The sequence below is a fragment of the Nicotiana tabacum genome, chromosome 23 (assembly GCF_000715075.1).
Source record: "Nicotiana tabacum cultivar K326 chromosome 23, ASM71507v2, whole genome shotgun sequence".
Lineage (NCBI taxonomy): Eukaryota > Viridiplantae > Streptophyta > Magnoliopsida > Solanales > Solanaceae > Nicotiana > Nicotiana tabacum.
Genome location: NC_134102.1, coordinates 98,390,429 through 98,409,082, shown reverse-complemented (window position 1 = coordinate 98,409,082; position 18,654 = coordinate 98,390,429). Strand labels below are relative to the sequence as shown.

At 38.3% G+C, this 18,654-nt stretch overlaps 1 protein-coding gene across 1 annotated transcript; it reads left to right on the top strand.

Moving 5' to 3' along the window:
- The first annotated feature begins 13,298 nt into the window (after positions 1–13,298).
- On the top strand, positions 13,299–15,033 carry LOC107795975 (putative protein phosphatase 2C 61). The gene is made up of 5 exons (XM_016618685.2): positions 13,299–13,559; positions 13,647–13,955; positions 14,058–14,175; positions 14,265–14,488; positions 14,584–15,033. Exons 1-5 carry the CDS (start codon positions 13,380–13,382, stop codon positions 14,776–14,778), a joined length of 1,026 nt encoding a protein of 341 aa, XP_016474171.1. The 5' UTR covers positions 13,299–13,379; the 3' UTR covers positions 14,779–15,033.
- Positions 15,034–18,654: the final 3,621 nt, after the last annotated feature.

The window sequence follows — 18,654 nt, the reverse complement described above, 5'->3', positions numbered from 1 at the left end:
ATAATAAGAGGGTAAACGAGACTCCCTGGTAGGCCAAAGGCCGAAGCAATAGCGGCTCATGAGGTACTCAGACTTTTCCCAGACATCATCCTTTGTGTGGACACCCCACACTTAGTCCTCACCATCTAGCTCGCTTTTGCACTCTTCTAATGGTTTTGCTTCCTATGCTCATAATCCTACAAAACAAAAATAAATATTATAAAAAAATAAAAATAAAATAAAATAAAATGTAAACAAAAATAAAAGAAAGCAGTAAAGCTGGGTTGCCTCCCAACAAGCGCCTGATTTAACGTAGCGGCACGACGTGAACCACTTTCTGCCTCCACCTCGAACTTATGAATTGTACCCCTAACATGTCATCCAGTCTGTGGCTATGCTCCTTTGGTGGGGATACAAAAATAAATAGGCCAAGTAATAAATTTTTCACTCTATACTTCTCGGCCTTTATATGAGGAATGTAATTTTTTTTCTCTGGCACAACAAATCCAAGAATGTAAGCATCCTGTTCCTCTTCCATTGACTCCTCCAAAGGCTTAGATGACTCGATTTTCATGTCATCATCCAAATACAATGTCGAAAAATGTTTAGAATGAGGACCAACACGCCCCAACTTTGGAATTGTATTACTATTTATATCCTCATATGTGCACACATTAGAGTCTTCAAATATAACATTATCTGCTACCTCGCATGGCTCTAGTGTACTTTTCTCAACATGGGCATCATCAACAGAAATATGCTCGAATGATTGGCTCTCCACTTTTAGCTCCTCAATTTGGCGTATAAGCTCCTTTTCAGCTTCTGACAACTTATTACTATTTTGTTGGGCGATAGACGCAACAACCTTTGCATTTAATTTATCTTGCAAGTCGTGAATAGTAGTGACAAATTTATCGATCCCTTGTCCCAGTTTAGATCTTCCCTCTATAAAGTGTCTCATCCCATCAGTAAGTTCCTCACGTTGAGCTTCATATATTTCTAACTTTTCAGCCTGTTCTACCAGCCAAGTTTGGCTCAAAATCTCCTCTTTTTCAAAAATTTTCTCTTGCTGGTACTCGCTCTCTTCATTCAATTCTTCCATATTGGCCTTCATTCTTGTGATTGCTGCCTTCATTTTTTTCATATCTTTTTTGAGTTCATCCTGTTGCTCTGCTACTTGCCTCAGAATATCCCTAATATATACATCAGGCTCCATATCCTGCACTTCATTGCCCCTATCAAACTCAGAAACATCATTAGAAAGATCATAATAAGGGCTCAGAGAAGGATGAACAGGATTAGGACAATCATCCCAATGGCCATCTTGACCACCATACATATTACAAATATTCCACTCAAAGGATTGAGATTGTGCGCACAACTCGCTCCTGGGAACATTCTGACAATTTTTCCACCAGTGGGGTCCTCCACAATATGGACAAGGACCATCAAAATAAGAATAACCATCATTCGAACAATTTTTATTCCAAGATGCCATGCTAAAATAAATAAAAAATACTTACAAAAAGAGAAGAAAAAAAAACTTGTAAAGATAAAAGTAAAAGCCTAATGTAGAAAAATAGTTAATTTCTAAGTCCCCGGCAACGGCGCCAAAAACTTGTTGGGACCAAACACACTCACGCAAGTATACGCGGTCGTCAAGTAATAAAGTGACTAAAAGTCGGATGTCGAACCCACGAGGACTTATGATTAACTATTAACTAAATTAGACTATCCTAATTATCTAAACAAGAATTAAACCTAAAAATATTTTATTCTAAACTAATTAAATAAAAAAATATAAATAATAAACTTTGAACAGAGAAAGAGCAGATTTTTATGATATCAATGTAATGAAAACGATCTAGGGTTATGGGCTATCTAATAATCCTATTGTATTCTTCAATTGAATTGATCGACTAATTTATCTAGCTTATTGGTTGACAGGGTTAATATTGCTCATAAGAATCTGTCGAGTTCTTACTCGCCTATTCAAGCTAACCTAACGCCTATATGTCTATGGAGTTAGAATCAACAAGAACGCATTTATAATTCCTGTAAATCAACCAAGCAAGGCAATTAGGTATATGTCTATCCTAACCACGAATCCGTTCCCCGATGCCCGAGTTCAAGAATTTGCCCTACTCAATCCAATATGCAATATAGAATTCCCACTTTCGAGTTCAATTCTAGATTCGTAGATAATATTCAATTGGTGATCAAGCAATTAAATAATTAAGTGCAAGATTGAATAAATAAACTAATATGATAAATCAAGAAGTCAAAATCAATATCCGAATAACAATAGTCATGAAAGAACCACAACCCTAGAATGTGAAGTTTAGCTCCATATAGACATGGTAGCCAAACAACAAATCATACAAAGAAACATAAAAATTACTAAGTTTGGTGGGAGAAAGATGGAACTTGATGAATTCCGGCCTCCACAGCTTTATCGTGGCTTTTTTTCCCCTTCCCAATATGTTCGATGACCTAAAAGAGGCGTTTTTGGCTTATATATTGCGTACAAAAGTCGTGGGCCAAAGTTCTCCTATTTCTAATCCAAATCAGCTTCAGGGATTGATGCTAGGGTGGATGCGACGCATCCACCTCGTCCTCCACTTCTCAGCTTCGCATGCTAGGGTGGATGCTTCGCATCCACCTCGTCCTCCATTTCTCAGCTTTGCCCAGGTGCGGATGCTAAGGCGGATGCTATGGGCCGACTTCACTGCTAAGCGTGTACGAAATCTGATCTTTTTCTAGATTGGATGCGACGCATCCAATCTCTCTTCCTCTACCTAGAGCACCTTTTCTTCGTATTTTTGCACTTCAAACACCCTAATTCACCACACACAACTCAATTAGTCATAAAACTAATAATTAAACCATGTCGGGCATTTTAAAGATCAAATAACATCAAGAAGCGGTTAAAACATGGGTAAAGTAACATCAACACATATCGAAATATGCCAAACATCAAGTGACGAAGCTCACATCAGAGCTAGAAGCGGCCAAGGAAAGAGAAAGGCTTAGAGATGCTCAATTCCTTGGCATGCAAGCTCAGATCAGAACTCTCCTATCTAGTGGAGCTTTTCCGTTGCCCCGATCTCGTGAGTCATCTCCAGAGGGTTGACCTCCACGTGATCGTTCCTCCCGCCCTGCTCGTGATCGTTCCTCCCGTCCTCCCCGTGATCGTGCTTCCCGTCCTCCAGAAGACCGTTCTCTATATCGTCTTGTAGATGAAAGTTCATCAGACGGTGATGATGATATTGTACAAAATACCCCTTGACTTTTATATACTTTGAACTAGACAAATAGAACCAGTTATGAACTAGTTGTAATTAGTTTTAACTTGGTTTTGGATTTTTTGGTTCAATTGTACTTTAATTTGTTAGTTTTAAAGTATTTATTGAATGTTTTGGTTGTTGTTGTTGTGTTGTTGTATTTGTTGTATTGTTGTTGTTGTTGTGTTTTTGTTGTTGTTGTTATTGTTGTTGTGTTGTTGTTGTTGTTGTTGTTGTTGTTGTGTTGTTGTTGTTGTTGTTGTGTTGTTGTATTGGTATGCTGGCAGGTGGTTTAGCTGCCAAAACAGGCATTTTATGCCAAAATTAATCCCAGAAAAACCGACCAACATTGGTCGGTTTTTAATAAAAATAAATAAATTATTCCAAAATACCGACCAAAGTTGGTCGGTTAATGAACATTGAATTCCCAGAATTCAACACTACCGTCCAACTTTGGTCGGTATTTTGCTTGCATTGTTGAGATTACCGACCATAGTTGGTCGGTAATGTTTAATTTTAATTAGTTTTAAAAAATATATATTTTCAATTACCGACCAAAGTTGGTCGGTTTTTTTTAATTTTAATAATTAATAAAAAAAATATAATTTAGTTAAACCGACCAACTTTGGTCGGTAAAATTAAATTAATAAAATATGTTTCCGACCAAAGTTGGTCGGTAAGTAATTAAACTTGTCAGATGGTCATTTTAATATACCGACCAAAGTTGGTCGGTAATTTCCGACCAACTTTGGTCGGTAAGCCATTCCGACCATCAAAATACCGTCCACACCGTAATGGTCGCGTTTTGGTCGGTAATTTGCCATAACCGACCAACGTTGGTCGGTATTTTTAATCGGTTTTTAGCGAATTTCTAGTAGTGTATAGACTAATTTCACTAATGGCACAATAAATAAATAAATAAATTTTTGGTAATTAATTAAATTTTATTACCAAAATTATAAAAAAATGGAAACTGCATGTTGGATATCATGTAAATTTATTACCGCCACTTTGCAATTTGCATTTTTATGGCACCTGTGAAGTGGATATCCTGAACTATATCTGCCTGGTCAAGAACTCAGTTCTCTTGCTGTTTGCTTTGTTTTCAAAAATTTGAACATCCATTTGCATACAACTTGGGGCAAGCGAAAACCGTAAATTTAAAATTAAAGTTTTTGCGGTGCGGAGAACCTACAAGAGTACAACTGAATGCCCCTTGAAATAAATCTTGGGGTAATCTAGAATAATACAGTACAATTAACTGAAAGAATTAATTCGTTTCTAAAAGAATCATATTTTTATAATTGAAAATAATTTAACTTTATCTTGAATCTGTAATCCAAGGATCTGTAATCCAAGGCAAATGGGAGATTGTCGAGGATGTTACACGTCGTATTGAAGCAGGATGGATGAAATAGAGGCTCGCCTTTGGTATTTTGTGTGATAAGAATATACCACCAAGGCTTAAGGGTAAGTTCTACGGATCAATACCGACCAAGTTGTATGTGGTTGAGTATTGACCAGTCAAAAAATCTCATGTTCAGAAGATGAAAGTAACAAAAATAAGGATATTGAGATGAATGTGCGGGCACACCAGGAAAGATAGGATCATGAATGAAGTTATTAGGGACAAGGTGTGGGAGTGACACGTGTGGAGGACAAGTTACAGGAATCGAGGTTGAGATGGTTCAGGTATGTGACGAGGAGAGACATAAATGTCCCAGTTAGGAAAGGTGCGAGAGATTGACCATGGTGGATCTGAGGAAGGGTAGAGGTAGGCCGAAGAAGTACTGGAAAGAGGTGATTATAGACAGGACATGATATTGCTTCAACTTACCGAGGACATGACCCTCGATAGGAAGGTGTGGAGGCTGAGTATTAGGGTTGCATGTTGACAGGTAGTCGAGAGTTTCTCCTAGTCGTACCAGTAATATTAGTAATGTTCTTATATTTTTCTATTCTTAGATCTTTGCCATTACTCGTTGTGTTGTTCGCTTCCGTTATTTTATTACCTTATTATGGTTATGGTTTATTGCTTCCTTTTTATTGTTCCTTGAACTGAGGGAATTGGAAATAACCTCTTTACCCTCACAAGATAGGGGTAAGGTCTGCGTGTGCACTACCCTACCCTTGATATTATACATTTATGTTGGATCTTTTATTTGCAAGTTCTTGTAAACTATTATTCTACATGCTGACTGTTCATATTGTTTTTCTTCTTTCAGTTCTCTCTCGATCTGCTTATAATTCTTTTCCTTTTAAGCTAGACTTTAGGTCCGATCCTCCCTTGGAGGATGGCCATTATATAAAATTGGAATTATACAGTACTCACATTATAGGACTATGCGCTGTCTCTTCTAAATGTATGTCACACAGTATTTTATTGAGACATGTTTAATTATTCTTTTTTTTTCTTCTACTGAATATTAAGTATTTGCTTGATCATTATCACGAGGTTGAGGCATTGACAAGCGGAACAACTTCCGTACATTCCTAAAAGATAAGAAGAAACACCAAAGATAGTTTTCTTTTTTATGATGATAATATATCTTAACTCTGAAGCAAAAAGAACACAATTATTATTAGAGTTCATTTCGAAAACTGAACTAATCATAATAGAATAGTCAAGCTAACAATTGTTCTGAATAATAATAAACTTCATTTGGTGCATAATAATATAATTCACATGTGTTAGTTCAAGTCATCAACTTTAAGATAAGAATCTCATTAGTTAGCTATTATATACTATTAATCATGTTTGTAGAATTGGAATTCTTATAACCGTGGTCATATCGATTTATTGGGACTTCTAAACAGAAATCAGACAAAAATATTTGAGTAATGAGAAAGAGAGGAATGGGGTCTAGCTGTTTCCATGTGCCATTTGAGTTGAGTTTGTGGGGTCATACTTTAATTTTTGACTGTACGTTTTGTAAAGTGAGAAAAATGATCCTTTCTTTCTTTCTTTTATCTAATGGCACTGAAGATTAATCTAGCAACAATATTTGAGATCTTGGACGGAGTATAATTTTTACAAAATTTGCCAATTTCTACAATTTCGGTTTGTTCTTTATTTTCGGGGTTATTTCAAATCGTTATCTCAATTTTAAGTAATACTGTACATTTTATCACAAAATGTAATGTATTCTCAGTCTCACAATAGTAAAATAATACGCATAGAAAGACAGAAGCACTATGACACACACCTAGACTACCTCCCCCACCACCACCCCCAAAAAATTAGAGGGACACAAGTACAATGACATTAAATGTACGAACTTGAAAAGTGATTTAAAAGGAGTGAGCGTAAGAATTTTACATATGTCTCAGCGAGGCATAAGCCCCGAAGCATGGGGCGTAAGCCCATAGGTATTTAATTTTTAATATTTTATAAAATAATATAATTACAATAAATATTTATAAATAGGTAAAATTACATAAAAATTGAAGGAAACTATAAATATGCACACACACACACACACACACACACACACACACACACACACACACACATATATATATATATATATATATATATATATATATATATATATATATATATATATATATATATATATGCTCCATCCCCACAAAAAACTAGTCAAAATAATCTATTATACGCTACTTACAAGCACAAGTAACTTGAGTCTAAAAGAATAAAGTTTTCTACATGCATGGAGGAACAAAAATGATGACTAACCTGCAATTTGAACTTGCTGCTATAACGGAGAATGAAGTTCTTTTTGTATTTGTAAAAAAATAATAATTTGAATATTCATTACTTTTGGGAGATATTAGAAGACTAGCGAACAAGATAAAGAATTGGGAAAAGCCATGAATTAGGGTTTCAATCAATAAAAAGGTCTTGACTTTTAAATTTAATATATTTCAGTTCCTTTTAAAACTTTTGAGTAATTACCAAGCTAACTTTTGAGAATTTGGGTATTATATGAAGGACATATTCAACAAATTTTGTTTTAATTTGAAAAAGTCTCTGGGACTTATGCCTCACTAAAAAAAAACGCGCCTCAAACAACCGGACGCATGCCTCTTGAGATTTTCGCCCCACACCATCGCGTCGGGGTGTTTTTGGTGCTACTCGCCCCAGGGCTCGCCCCGAAAATACCTTTTAAAACACTGATGCTACATATAAATATACTTATTTGCACCTATACTTATACCAAACTAATACATATGACTTAATCATATTTAATGATAAATGTGCGTATAAAAGGTGTTCATTCATACCCAGTAATTTTGGATCGAACTTTGTATAAATATTAAACAAACTATTAAACATGTATACGTAATAGACTTCGAATTCATTGAATTAAATGCTCTGTGGTAAAATCCTGAACTTGAAGCCATAATATTCAATTTGCTGTAAACAAGTAAATGCAACAATTTCTGTCTAGTATTACTGCCTTTTCATGTAAAGCTAGAGTTTTAATTTCCAACCTAACAATATTGTTCAATCGGTTTGACTAATGTGCTAACCCTATCAACACCGAAAACTTCATTCTCACTAACCTTGGTTAGGACTATGTTATATTATGTCATCAATCGTTGATAGGCTATATTAAGAAACTATCACTTGATTTCCCACCACAAGAAAAAGAAAAGAAAGTTTCAAAGGAAAATAAAAATAAAAATAAAGAGAATCGTGTTGGAGTTTTGGATATTGAAGAAGAGCTTCTATTAAAAAAATTACATATAATTAGATGAAGTTCCTGATAAATTTTCAAGGATTTGAAAAGGCATTTTCAATTATTTGTTTATTTTTCAGAATACCATTTCCTAGGAGTAGCAGTTAAGTGTTTGTCATCATCTGGTTGTTTTCCAAACCCTTTGGTTTCTCCAATCATGACAAGATCCTTACATGTTGGAGTGAGACGTGTTACTAAAAAACGAAAACATTTTAACAAATGGTTCCAAAAAGTCAACATGATCCAAGTTGCCCAATAAATCCCCTTTGGTATTCGTAATTGTTTTTCCTAAGGGTTGACTTACTATTAGAAGCATGGGCGGAGCCTGCAGCGGACTTTTTTTCTAACCAATATTACATATAATGTTGGAAAATTTAAACTATATATATATATATATATATATATATATATATATATATATATAAAATGTTGAATCCCCTTGACTTTTTTGAATATTTATTTTTTAATTTTTTAATTATTTTGGTGAATTTAGAGAAGTTGTTTTGGTTGGCTAAGGCGAGGGAGAGGAAAGCGAGGGATCTGGACCAAGTGAGGTGCATCAAAGACGAGGACGGTAGAGTATTGATGGGGGAGTCTCGGATTAAGCAGAGATGGCAGACGTACTTTCATGGTCTTCTAAATGAGGAGGGGGACTGGGATATTGTGCTAGGGGATTTGGGGCATTCGGAGAGTCTCCGAGACTTTAGGTATTGTAGGTGCATTAAAGTGGAGGAGGTCGTGGGGGCTATGCGTAAGATGAGTAGGGGCAGAGCGACTTGGCCAGAAAAAATTCCGGTTGAGTTTTGGAAGTGTGTGGGTAGAGCAGACTTGGAGTAGTTGACTGGGCTGTTTAATATTATTTTCAGGACGAAGAGGATGTCGGATGAGTGGAGGTGGACTACAGTGGTACCGTTATACAAGAACAAATGTGATATCCAGTGTTGTAACAACGATAGGGGTATCAAGTTACCAAGTCATACCATGAAAGTTTGGAAGAGGATTGTGGAGGTGAGGGTGAGGAAGACGGTGTCTATATTCGACAACCAGTTCGGGTTCATGCCAGGTCGTTCGACTACGGAAGCTATCCACCTTATTAGGAGGTTGGTGGAACAGTACAGGGATAGAAAGAAGGATATGCACATGGTGTTTATTGACTTGGAGAAAGAGTATGACAAGGTCCCTAGGAGGTGCTCTCGAGATGTCTGGAGGCAAAGGGTGTGCCGGTAGCTTACATTAGAGCGAACAAGGACATGTATGATGGAGCTAAGACTAGGGTTAGGATTGTGGGAGGCGACTCATAGCATTTCTCAGTTGTTATGAGGTTACACCAAGGATCTGCCCTTAGCCCGTTCTTATTTGCCCTGGTGATGGATGCACTAACACACTATATCCAAGGGGAAGTGCCATGGTGTATGTTATTCACTGATGACATAGTTCTAATTGATGAGATGTGATGCGATGTTAACGAGAGGTTAGAGGTTTGGAGACAGGCCCTCGAGTCTAAGGGTTTCAAGTTGAGCGGGACTAAGATAGAGTACCTGGAGTGCAAGTTCAGCGCTGAGTCGAGGGAAGTAGGCATAGACGTGAGGCTTTGATCACAAGTCATCCCCAAGAGAGGTAGTTTCAAGTACCTTGGGTAGGGGGATAGAGAGATCGACGAGGACATCACTCACCGTATATGGGTGGGGTGGATGAAATAAAGGCTAGTATTTGGAGTCCCATGTGACAAGAAAGTGCCACCAATACTCAAAGATAAGTTTTATAGAGCGGTGGTTAGACCGGCCATATTGTATGGGACAGAGTGTTGACCAGTTAAGAACTCTCATATACAGAAGATGAAGGTAGCAGAGATGAGGATGTTGAGGTGGATGTGCGAGCACACTAGGATGGATAAGATTAGGAATGGAGATATTCGGGAGAAGGTGGGCATGGCTCATGTGGATGATAAGATGCGGGAAACGAGACTCAGATGGTTCGGGCATGTGCGGAGGAGAAGCCTTGATGCTCCGGTGAGAAGGTATGAGCGGTTGGCTTTGGTGGATACGAGAAGAGGTAGAGGATGACCTAACAAGTATTGGAGAGAGGTGATCAGGCAGGACATGGCACGACTGCAGATTTTCGAAGACATGACCCTTGATAGGAAGGTCTGGAGGTCGAGCATTAGGATTGTAGGCTAGGGGTAATGGAGCTTTTTCTACTTCATACCGGGGGTGAGGCTGGTTTGAAAGGGTTGATCTTAGATGGCTAGTGGTTAATGTTGTGTCCACACTATCCTTTCTATTTTTCATAGCTTCAGGCCTTATTACTGGTTATTGTTATTGCATGTCATCTACTTTATAGTTTTTATGATGCTGTTACTATTTCTATAATTTCTATTGACGATATTGATATATTGCCTCATCTTGTTTTCTTTCCATCTTCCTGAGCCGAGGGTCTATCGAAAATAGCCTCTCTGCCCCCATCGGGGTAGATGTAAGGTCTGTGTATACACTATCCTCCCCAGACACCACTTTGTTAGATTTTACTGGGTCGTTGTTGGTGTTGTGGTAGAAGAGCCGTACCAAAAACCCTCAATTAGGTTACATAGTTTTATTTTGTTAATTGAGTCATTTTAATGCCTTACGTTAAGGGCTTTGACTAACAGTTGGCATTGCCGACTTTTGAATCATCTCCAGTTTCCACCTCAGCATTGGCAATGTGATTCTTTTTTTAATATTATAGGACTACCAAAAATATAATTAGAGATAACTAGACATTATCAGTAAAGTTATAAACCTGGAAAATGTCAAGCAACCTTCTATTGTAGGGTAAATTACATTGATTGCACAAATTACACCGACGATGTAAAATTTTGTTTACAAGATAAATCCTTTCCTATATAGCTCATATAAATGTCATCATCAACCTACTTTGCCCAATTACGCCTTCTAACTTCCACAAAGTGTTAAGAGGAAGAGCTAAATTTTGCTGATCATTCTTTTGTGACAATTTTAACAACGATAACGCAACCAATGTAATCCCACGTTGTAGAGTCTGGTGAGGGTAATAAAGGCGGATATAGTAAATAACTAACGGGTTCAATTGAACCCATAACTTTCGATACGGTGTAAAAATTTATATGTAAAAATTCATTAAAATTGCAAAAATAGTGGATATGAACTTATAACTTTAAAAATATAACGGGTTCAACGCTAAAAACCTTAAAATTTGAACCCATAGGATTTAAATCCTGAATCCGCCTCCGGAGGGTAAAGTGTACGCAGACCTTAACCCTACCATGTCATGTGAAGGTAAAGAGGCTATTTCCAAAAGAACCTCGGCTCAAGAAAAATTAATTTTTAGCAGGTTTGAACAGAAGAACTGTAATAAAGAAGTCATATTGAAAATACTAAAGACAAGATTATATATTAACAACAAATATAACAAAGTAGTAATATAACCGAAGCAAGGGGAACAACAAATGATCTAATGATCTAGAATAGAAGAATAAGAAAATACTAAAATGATAATATTAATACTGGCCTAAAAACGGAGTACCAAACTCGACAACATACTAATTTTTTACCTTAATTTTTGACCTTCATATCTTCCTATCTAGGGTCATGTCCTCGAAAAGCTGGAGACATGTCATGTCCTGTCTAATCACTTCTCCCCAATACTTCTTCGGCTTACCTCTACCTTTCCTCAGACACATAATAGCCAATCTCTCGCATCTCCTCACTGGGACGAACATCTGTGCATCTCCTCGTCACATGCATGTACCATCTCAGTCTCGCCTCCCTCATCTTATCGTCCACTAAGGTCACTCCCACCTTGTCCCGAATAACTTCGTTTCTAATCATCTCTCTCCTAATATGCCTATACATCTACTTCAGCATCCTCATCTCCGCTATTTTCATCTTCTGAAGATGAGAGTTCTTGACTGGTCAACACGTTCCCACTAGGGGTGTACAAACCGAACCGAAAAATTGCACCAAACCGAAAAGTCAAACCAAACCGATTAAAAAATCCAACTAGGTTTGGTTTGATTTGGTTTGGTATTGAGTAAAAAATCCTTAAACCGAACCGACATATAAATATATAATTTTTGTATATACTTTTAAGATTTTATACAGAATTTTTTTTAAAAAATGTCTAGAAATATTTGGGATTCTCTTGCGGGATATAATATTTAATAGTATATGAAGTGCTCCATATTTATTAACCTTAAATAATGAGTTGTATGATCACTTTCTCATCAAGTGTTACTGAAATGCGTCAGTCTCTTTGTTCTTCCATATTCATATCATACGTTAAGATCTATTAAATTCTTATATCTTTTTGGAATGTGAAGTGATTATTATTATTTAGGTATCATATTGATTTTTATGTTTAATTACTAAATTTGGTTAACCTTGAAAGTGTACATCAACAAAATATTATTGTCAGGCGACTAAAAAAATAACTATTATGTGTTACTAAGAAATTCTCCCATAAGAATATTTTAATAGATAATATATTTATCATTTTTTTATATTTTTACTAAACATATATTTACTTATAAAAAATTTAACAAAGTAAGATTAAAATAATATTTAAGTAACAAAAAACCCGAAAAACGCGAAAACCCAACAAAACGAACCAATCCAAACCAATATAGTTGGTTTGGTTTGATTTTGATAAAAACCGATCCAACCCGATCCATGTACACCCCTAGTTCCCATACAACCTAGCTGCTCTAACAACCACTCTATAGAAATGAGAGATCATAATTTTCAGCAATGGCACAAAAATGTACTCCATCTGTTTCAAATTAGATGAGGTACTTTACTTTTTAGTTTGTTTCAAAATAAATGATACATTTCTAAATTTAAAAATAATTCAACTTTAAACTCTTCATTTTACCCATTTTACCCTTAATGAGAAATTTTTATAACCACACAAATGTCATGACCCCACAAAATTTTTACCCTTTAATCTTTTAAAATCACAAGTTTCAAAAGTTTTCTTTTTTTCTTAAATTTCGTGGTGAGTCAAACTATCTCATCTAAATTAAAACAAACAGAGTAATTTTATTTTCTTGAACATCCATTGAAAACAAAGTAAGGACAAGTAAACCATGTATTTAATAATATTAAAATGTGCGTGTGGAGAACCTACAAAAGTACAGTTCAGTTGCCCCTTGAAATGAATCTTGGGGTAATCTAGAATAATACAATACAATTAACAAATGTATTATTGCATCTGAATGAGTTTTTGGAATCCTCTGGAGACACAACTACATTATTTTACTATTTATAGAATTTATTAATCCCGTTTTCAACTCCTTCCAAAGGTCTAAAATTCCTTTAAATACAGGATTCTCTTTCAGTTGTTAAAGTAGGAATCACAAACAAGGAAAAAAGTAAAGAAAAAAAAAACAGTTGACAAAATGGGTATCTGCATATCCACTGCATCTTTTGAGATTCATGCTATTGATTATGGCCATGAAAATTTGGTTCACTATGAAGACAACAACAATAATGGTGCCAATGGTTACCAACAAATTGGTTCAGTTTATTCTCAACAAGGAAGCAAAGGGCTCAATCAAGATTCTGCTATTCTCTATCAGGTTTGTGATCAATTTCTCTGAGTTTTATCATTTAAGTATAGGTTTTGTGTAGGGTGTCTAAAAATGGAAACTTTCTTTTTCTGGCAGGGGTATGGTGTAGAAAATGGAGTTTTCAGTGGAGTTTTTGATGGGCATGGAGAGAATGGACAGATAGTGAGCAAGTTAGTTATGAATAAGTTGCCATCTTTGCTTCTGAAACATATACTCTCTCTGCCAAAAATCACTTCTCCAAAACAAAAAGTGAAAGAAGTTGATGAATCGGTGAAGAACAAGAACTTTAATAAGTGGAAAGAGGCTTGTCTCAGCTCCTTTAAGGTGGTGGATAAAGATATTAAAAGTCTTGAGAAATTGGACTTTTCTTGCAGTGGAACAACTGCTGTTGTTGCTATAAGACAGGTAATGAGAAAGTATTCCATGATCATTCAGAAATTGAATCTTCATTTTGATTTATAGAATTTGATATATAATTTTGTTATTTGAATGTTTTATATGTTATAGGATGATGATCTGATTATAGCTAATCTTGGCGATTCTCGAGCTGTACTAGGAAGAAAGACAGATGAAGGAACAACTGAGGCTGTTCAGTTAACTACTGATTTGAAGCCTAGTCTGCCTTGTAAGACTCTTACTCCTAACTATTTGACATTAAACTAGTCATAGTTCAGTTCCAAAATATGCTTACTAATAAAAACTTGTTTGATGCAGCTGAAGCAGAAAGAATAAGAAACTGCGGAGGAAGAGTGCTTGCACTAGAAAAAGAGCCACATATACAGAGAGTGTGGTTGCCCAATGAAGACGCTCCTGGACTCGCCATGTCTAGAGCTTTCGGAGATTTCATGCTCAAAAACTATGGTATCATCTCAAGGCCTGATGTTTCTTATCACCATCTTTCTCCAAATGATCAGTTTCTTGTTCTAGCATCCGATGGGGTAACACCATTGTAACTCTATACTTACAATTTTATTCTGTTTTTCCTCTGTGTCTACAACTCTTGACATATCCTTTTTTCATTGTAACACATTAGGTATGGGATGTGCTGAGCAATGACCAAGTCGTTTCCATAGTGTGTTCAACAAATGATGGATCAGCAGCCGCGAAAGCAGTGGTAGAGGCTTCTATAGATGCTTGGAAAATGAAGTTCCCTAACAGCAAGAGAGATGACTGCACTGCAATCTGCCTATTCTTCCAACAAAATGTTTCTCCAATAAATAGTACTTGAGCTATGACTATAAGCAAATACTAGCTTTTTATTATACTAATATTCCAGACTGCAAAAGCACCAACTAGCTTTATTGAAGTTTGATGTACTTTGAATGTCAACTGGCATGGCTACTTGCCATATTTCCTTGAGCTGTTTTGGGTGCTGCTAATACAATACAGTGGACACTGATCATGACAAAATGTGAAGCTTGTTATCCATTTTTGTTTTAGTGTTTTATCAAGAACTATAGATAGCTACTTACTTGTCGATGTATGTACCTTTTCTTGTCGACGGTTTTTTAGCCTTTCAGCTAATGTGAGATGATTTAACCGACTGTGTATAGTTATCAATAATATTGAGGAGTATCTGCTTCCTTTTGGGGAAAACACAAATAATCTCATAACATCCATGTTTTTTTCACAAGTACAGTACCAATTTAATTTCTTTTTATAGTATGTGATTGACTTGTTGAGGTACTTTGTCACTGATCTAGTCTTGATTAGTGTCAGGTGCGGCACTTGCGCGGACTATCCTCTTGATAGACGCTAGCAGGCCCGGCTCTAATATAGATCCAAGTAAGGCTTGGGGGCCCATTATTTAGAAATAATAGATTTATAAGTATTTTAAAAAATAATATTTAGTACTTTTCGTATAAAAAGTAGAGTTTTTTTTATAACAGTTGTCTCCAAGAAAAGAAGTTTTCAAGATTATAATTGATAAAATGTTATCTAAGATTAATAATGTCTCAAGATAGATTAATTTGTTGGCTATATTATCAATTGAAAATGAATTATTAGAGGAAATCGATTATAAAAAATTATTAATAATTTTAAAAAAAGAAATTTAGGCCTCACATTAAATTTTGGCTTTAAGTCACACATGTTTGAGCCGCCCCTGGACGCTAGCTAGGTTCATCCCCCTACGAGTATCGAGCATGCCTCTACGCATAGGGAAAGTAGGCCTCAAGATATTTAGGAAGTGTTAGTGGGCGTGTGCGGCATTTCGCGTCTGCTATGCTAAGAAACACTGTGAGACAATGAACGACTTGATAGAGTACATTGTCACAGGCTCATTTTCTTATGCTCGTCAGCGGCACCGAATCGCTCATGCGGCGCCTGCAGTTCCCCTCGCTGCAGGCCAGTCTATCTCCTTTCCCAGGTTTTCCAAGCACGATCCTGTGCCTGTGGTGAAGCTTTCCTAGAAGGCCTGCTCCAATTGTGCCGCTCGTACGATGTCTAGGCTCTTAGCCTCGACAAGTTGTGGCGCTTCTCATCTTAGGATCATAATACATGCGCGCCCTAGGGGTTGGCTTAGGACATGTCTTGTCCCTCACCTAGAACTGAGCATCGCTCTCGCGTGCACAGCCCAATCCTCAAGCTTGACACTCGCCTAGTGCATCCATAATTGGCTTGTGCTTCGCCCGAGTAAGGCAACCTTTAGTCCTTGGCCATTGTCATGCACGTCTTTCGTGCCATGCCCATACATAGCCCTCGCGACACACTTCCATCCCGAATAGTGCAGTGTCGCCCCACAATTACACGTTTAGGCCAACAGACCTTTGCTCGCATAGCTGAACCTAAGCTAAGCTTACAAGTCGACACATGATGCCCCTAAGATAGGTGCATCAAGTATCCAATTGGCACAGAGGTCTTTGTCCAACATTTCGGCAGCCCGCAGGGCATACCCGTCCCACATATATCAACCTCCGGCGCCCGTTTGGTTCCCAACACTAACCCGAAGGCGTCGCGCCGTCCATAGAGTTCCCTAACTCGTATGGATACCTAGGACACTCCTTTGAGTCATCCAGGAAGGCCCTTGAGGTTCTCCCTCAAGGTCGCTCATTTGATACGGCTTGGTGGCAGCACGTATGGGGGAGGCAGGTTGAGCTTTCAACACCTATACCCCCTTATATATGCTTAAAATTAAAAAGCCCAAGTTCCCTGAGTAGGCAGGTCTGCGTCAGAGAGTCAGAAGAGCCTTTTCTCACCGGATCTGCACGAAGTCACAACCCCTAAATGCGGGTTGTGACATCCTCCTAGACTCATTCTGTCATCGTCCCCGATGACACATCATGGCCTACGACATCCCAGAGTCTGCCCCCTCAGGTATGTACTTCGCGGCTCCCATTGTCTTGTGGGTTAGACTTCCTCGAAGTCCTACTCAAAAGGAGTCGTGCCCCATGCATTTCTCCCCCAAGTATCTTCCAAGCGCGCCTCTGCACTTCACCTCTTTTCGGTGTTCACTTGGAAAGTGCCTCCGCACTTGCACCCTCTGGTGTCTAACTTTGTGATGGACCCACACTAGTCAACCACACACCATGACCCTCACGGCCTTCATGTCCGTCTGAAGATCTTCCTTGAATGGTAAGCACTTCATTGTGCTTTCTGGAGCAGCTCCCGTAACTATATCGCTCCCGTAGCCTTTTTGCGCTCTCTGGCATAGCTCCCGTAGCCTTTTCCTTGCCTTCACTTCCTTTGAAGATGTGTTCGCTTCCGGACTCACAACTTCACCCTAATGCCTCTTGCATAGGCGGATCCTCCCACACTCAATGTGGAGGATACTTCTTAGCGCACACGTCCCACTTGGCATTTGGCTAGCTCTTGGGACGTCTCTTGGTGAGTACTACATTCTCAAAGTCATAGTATGAACAAAGCTCTTTGTTTTCCAATTGTCACTTCCTCAGCAACTACCCAATATTCCTGGTAGTACGTCAATACTCGCCCTATAGTCAGGTACTCACTTGGTCCTGCTAGCAAGGCTTCCCGGTCCGGTTGTGCATCACACTTGGACTCTCAACAGTCCCCGATCATTCGGCGTACCCCTTTCCAGAATGATGACATCTTCCAACTTGGAAATCCGCCCAATTCTGAAGCTTCGCTATTTCTTTGAATTCGTCTCCTCACCTTGGTAATGCCCTCAGGCAGTCCAAAAGTTTATCCCGTAGGAAAGACACTCAACTGATGCGTTACACGCATCGTTAGAAAGATCTCCGCTGCGATTATGCCCAATGTTTATAGTCCACGGCTCCCACTCTTTGCAATATGGTTGCTCGACCTGGAAAACATAGCCTTTTCTTGACCATCCGACACATCGGCATATCACCATATTCAATAGAAGTCCAGACTCTCTTCGACTAGCAGTATCGGGTTCTCGATCTTTAGTGGCATATGAACATCAATCTCTGCTTTGACATGATCTCCGCACTGACATCCAAAATGCACTCGCCATCTCAACTCTTGCCTTGATATTGTGTCATGGCATAGTATGGCCTTAATCAGCTCTGATACCACATGTCACAGGATCATTTTCTTACGCTCGTTAGCGGCACCGAATTGCTCGTGCGGCGCCTACAGTTCCCCTCGCTGCAGGCCAACCTATCTCCTTTCCCAGATTTTCCAAGCACGATCCTGTGCATGTGCTGAAGCTTGCCTAGAAGGCCTGCTCCAATTGTGCTGTCCATACGATGTCTAGGCTCTTGGCCTTGACAAGTTATGGCGCTTCTCGTCTTAGAATCATAATTCATGCGCGCCCTGAGGGGTGGCTTAGGACATGTCTTGTCCCTCACCTAGAACTGAGCATCACTCTCGCGTGCACAACCCAATCCTCAAGCTTGACACTCGCCTAGTGAATCCGCAACCGGCTTGTGCTTCGCTCGAGTAAGGCAACCTTTAGTCTTTGGCCATTGTCATGCGCGTCTTTCGTGCCATGCCTATACATAGCCCTCGCGACACACTTCCATCTCGAATAGTGCAATGTCGCCCCACAACTGCACGTTTAGGCCAATGGACCCTTGCTCGCATAGATGAACCCAAGCTAAGCTTACAAGTCGACACATGATGTCCCTAAGATAGGTGAATCAAGTATCCAATCGGCACGGAGGTCTTTGTCCAACAT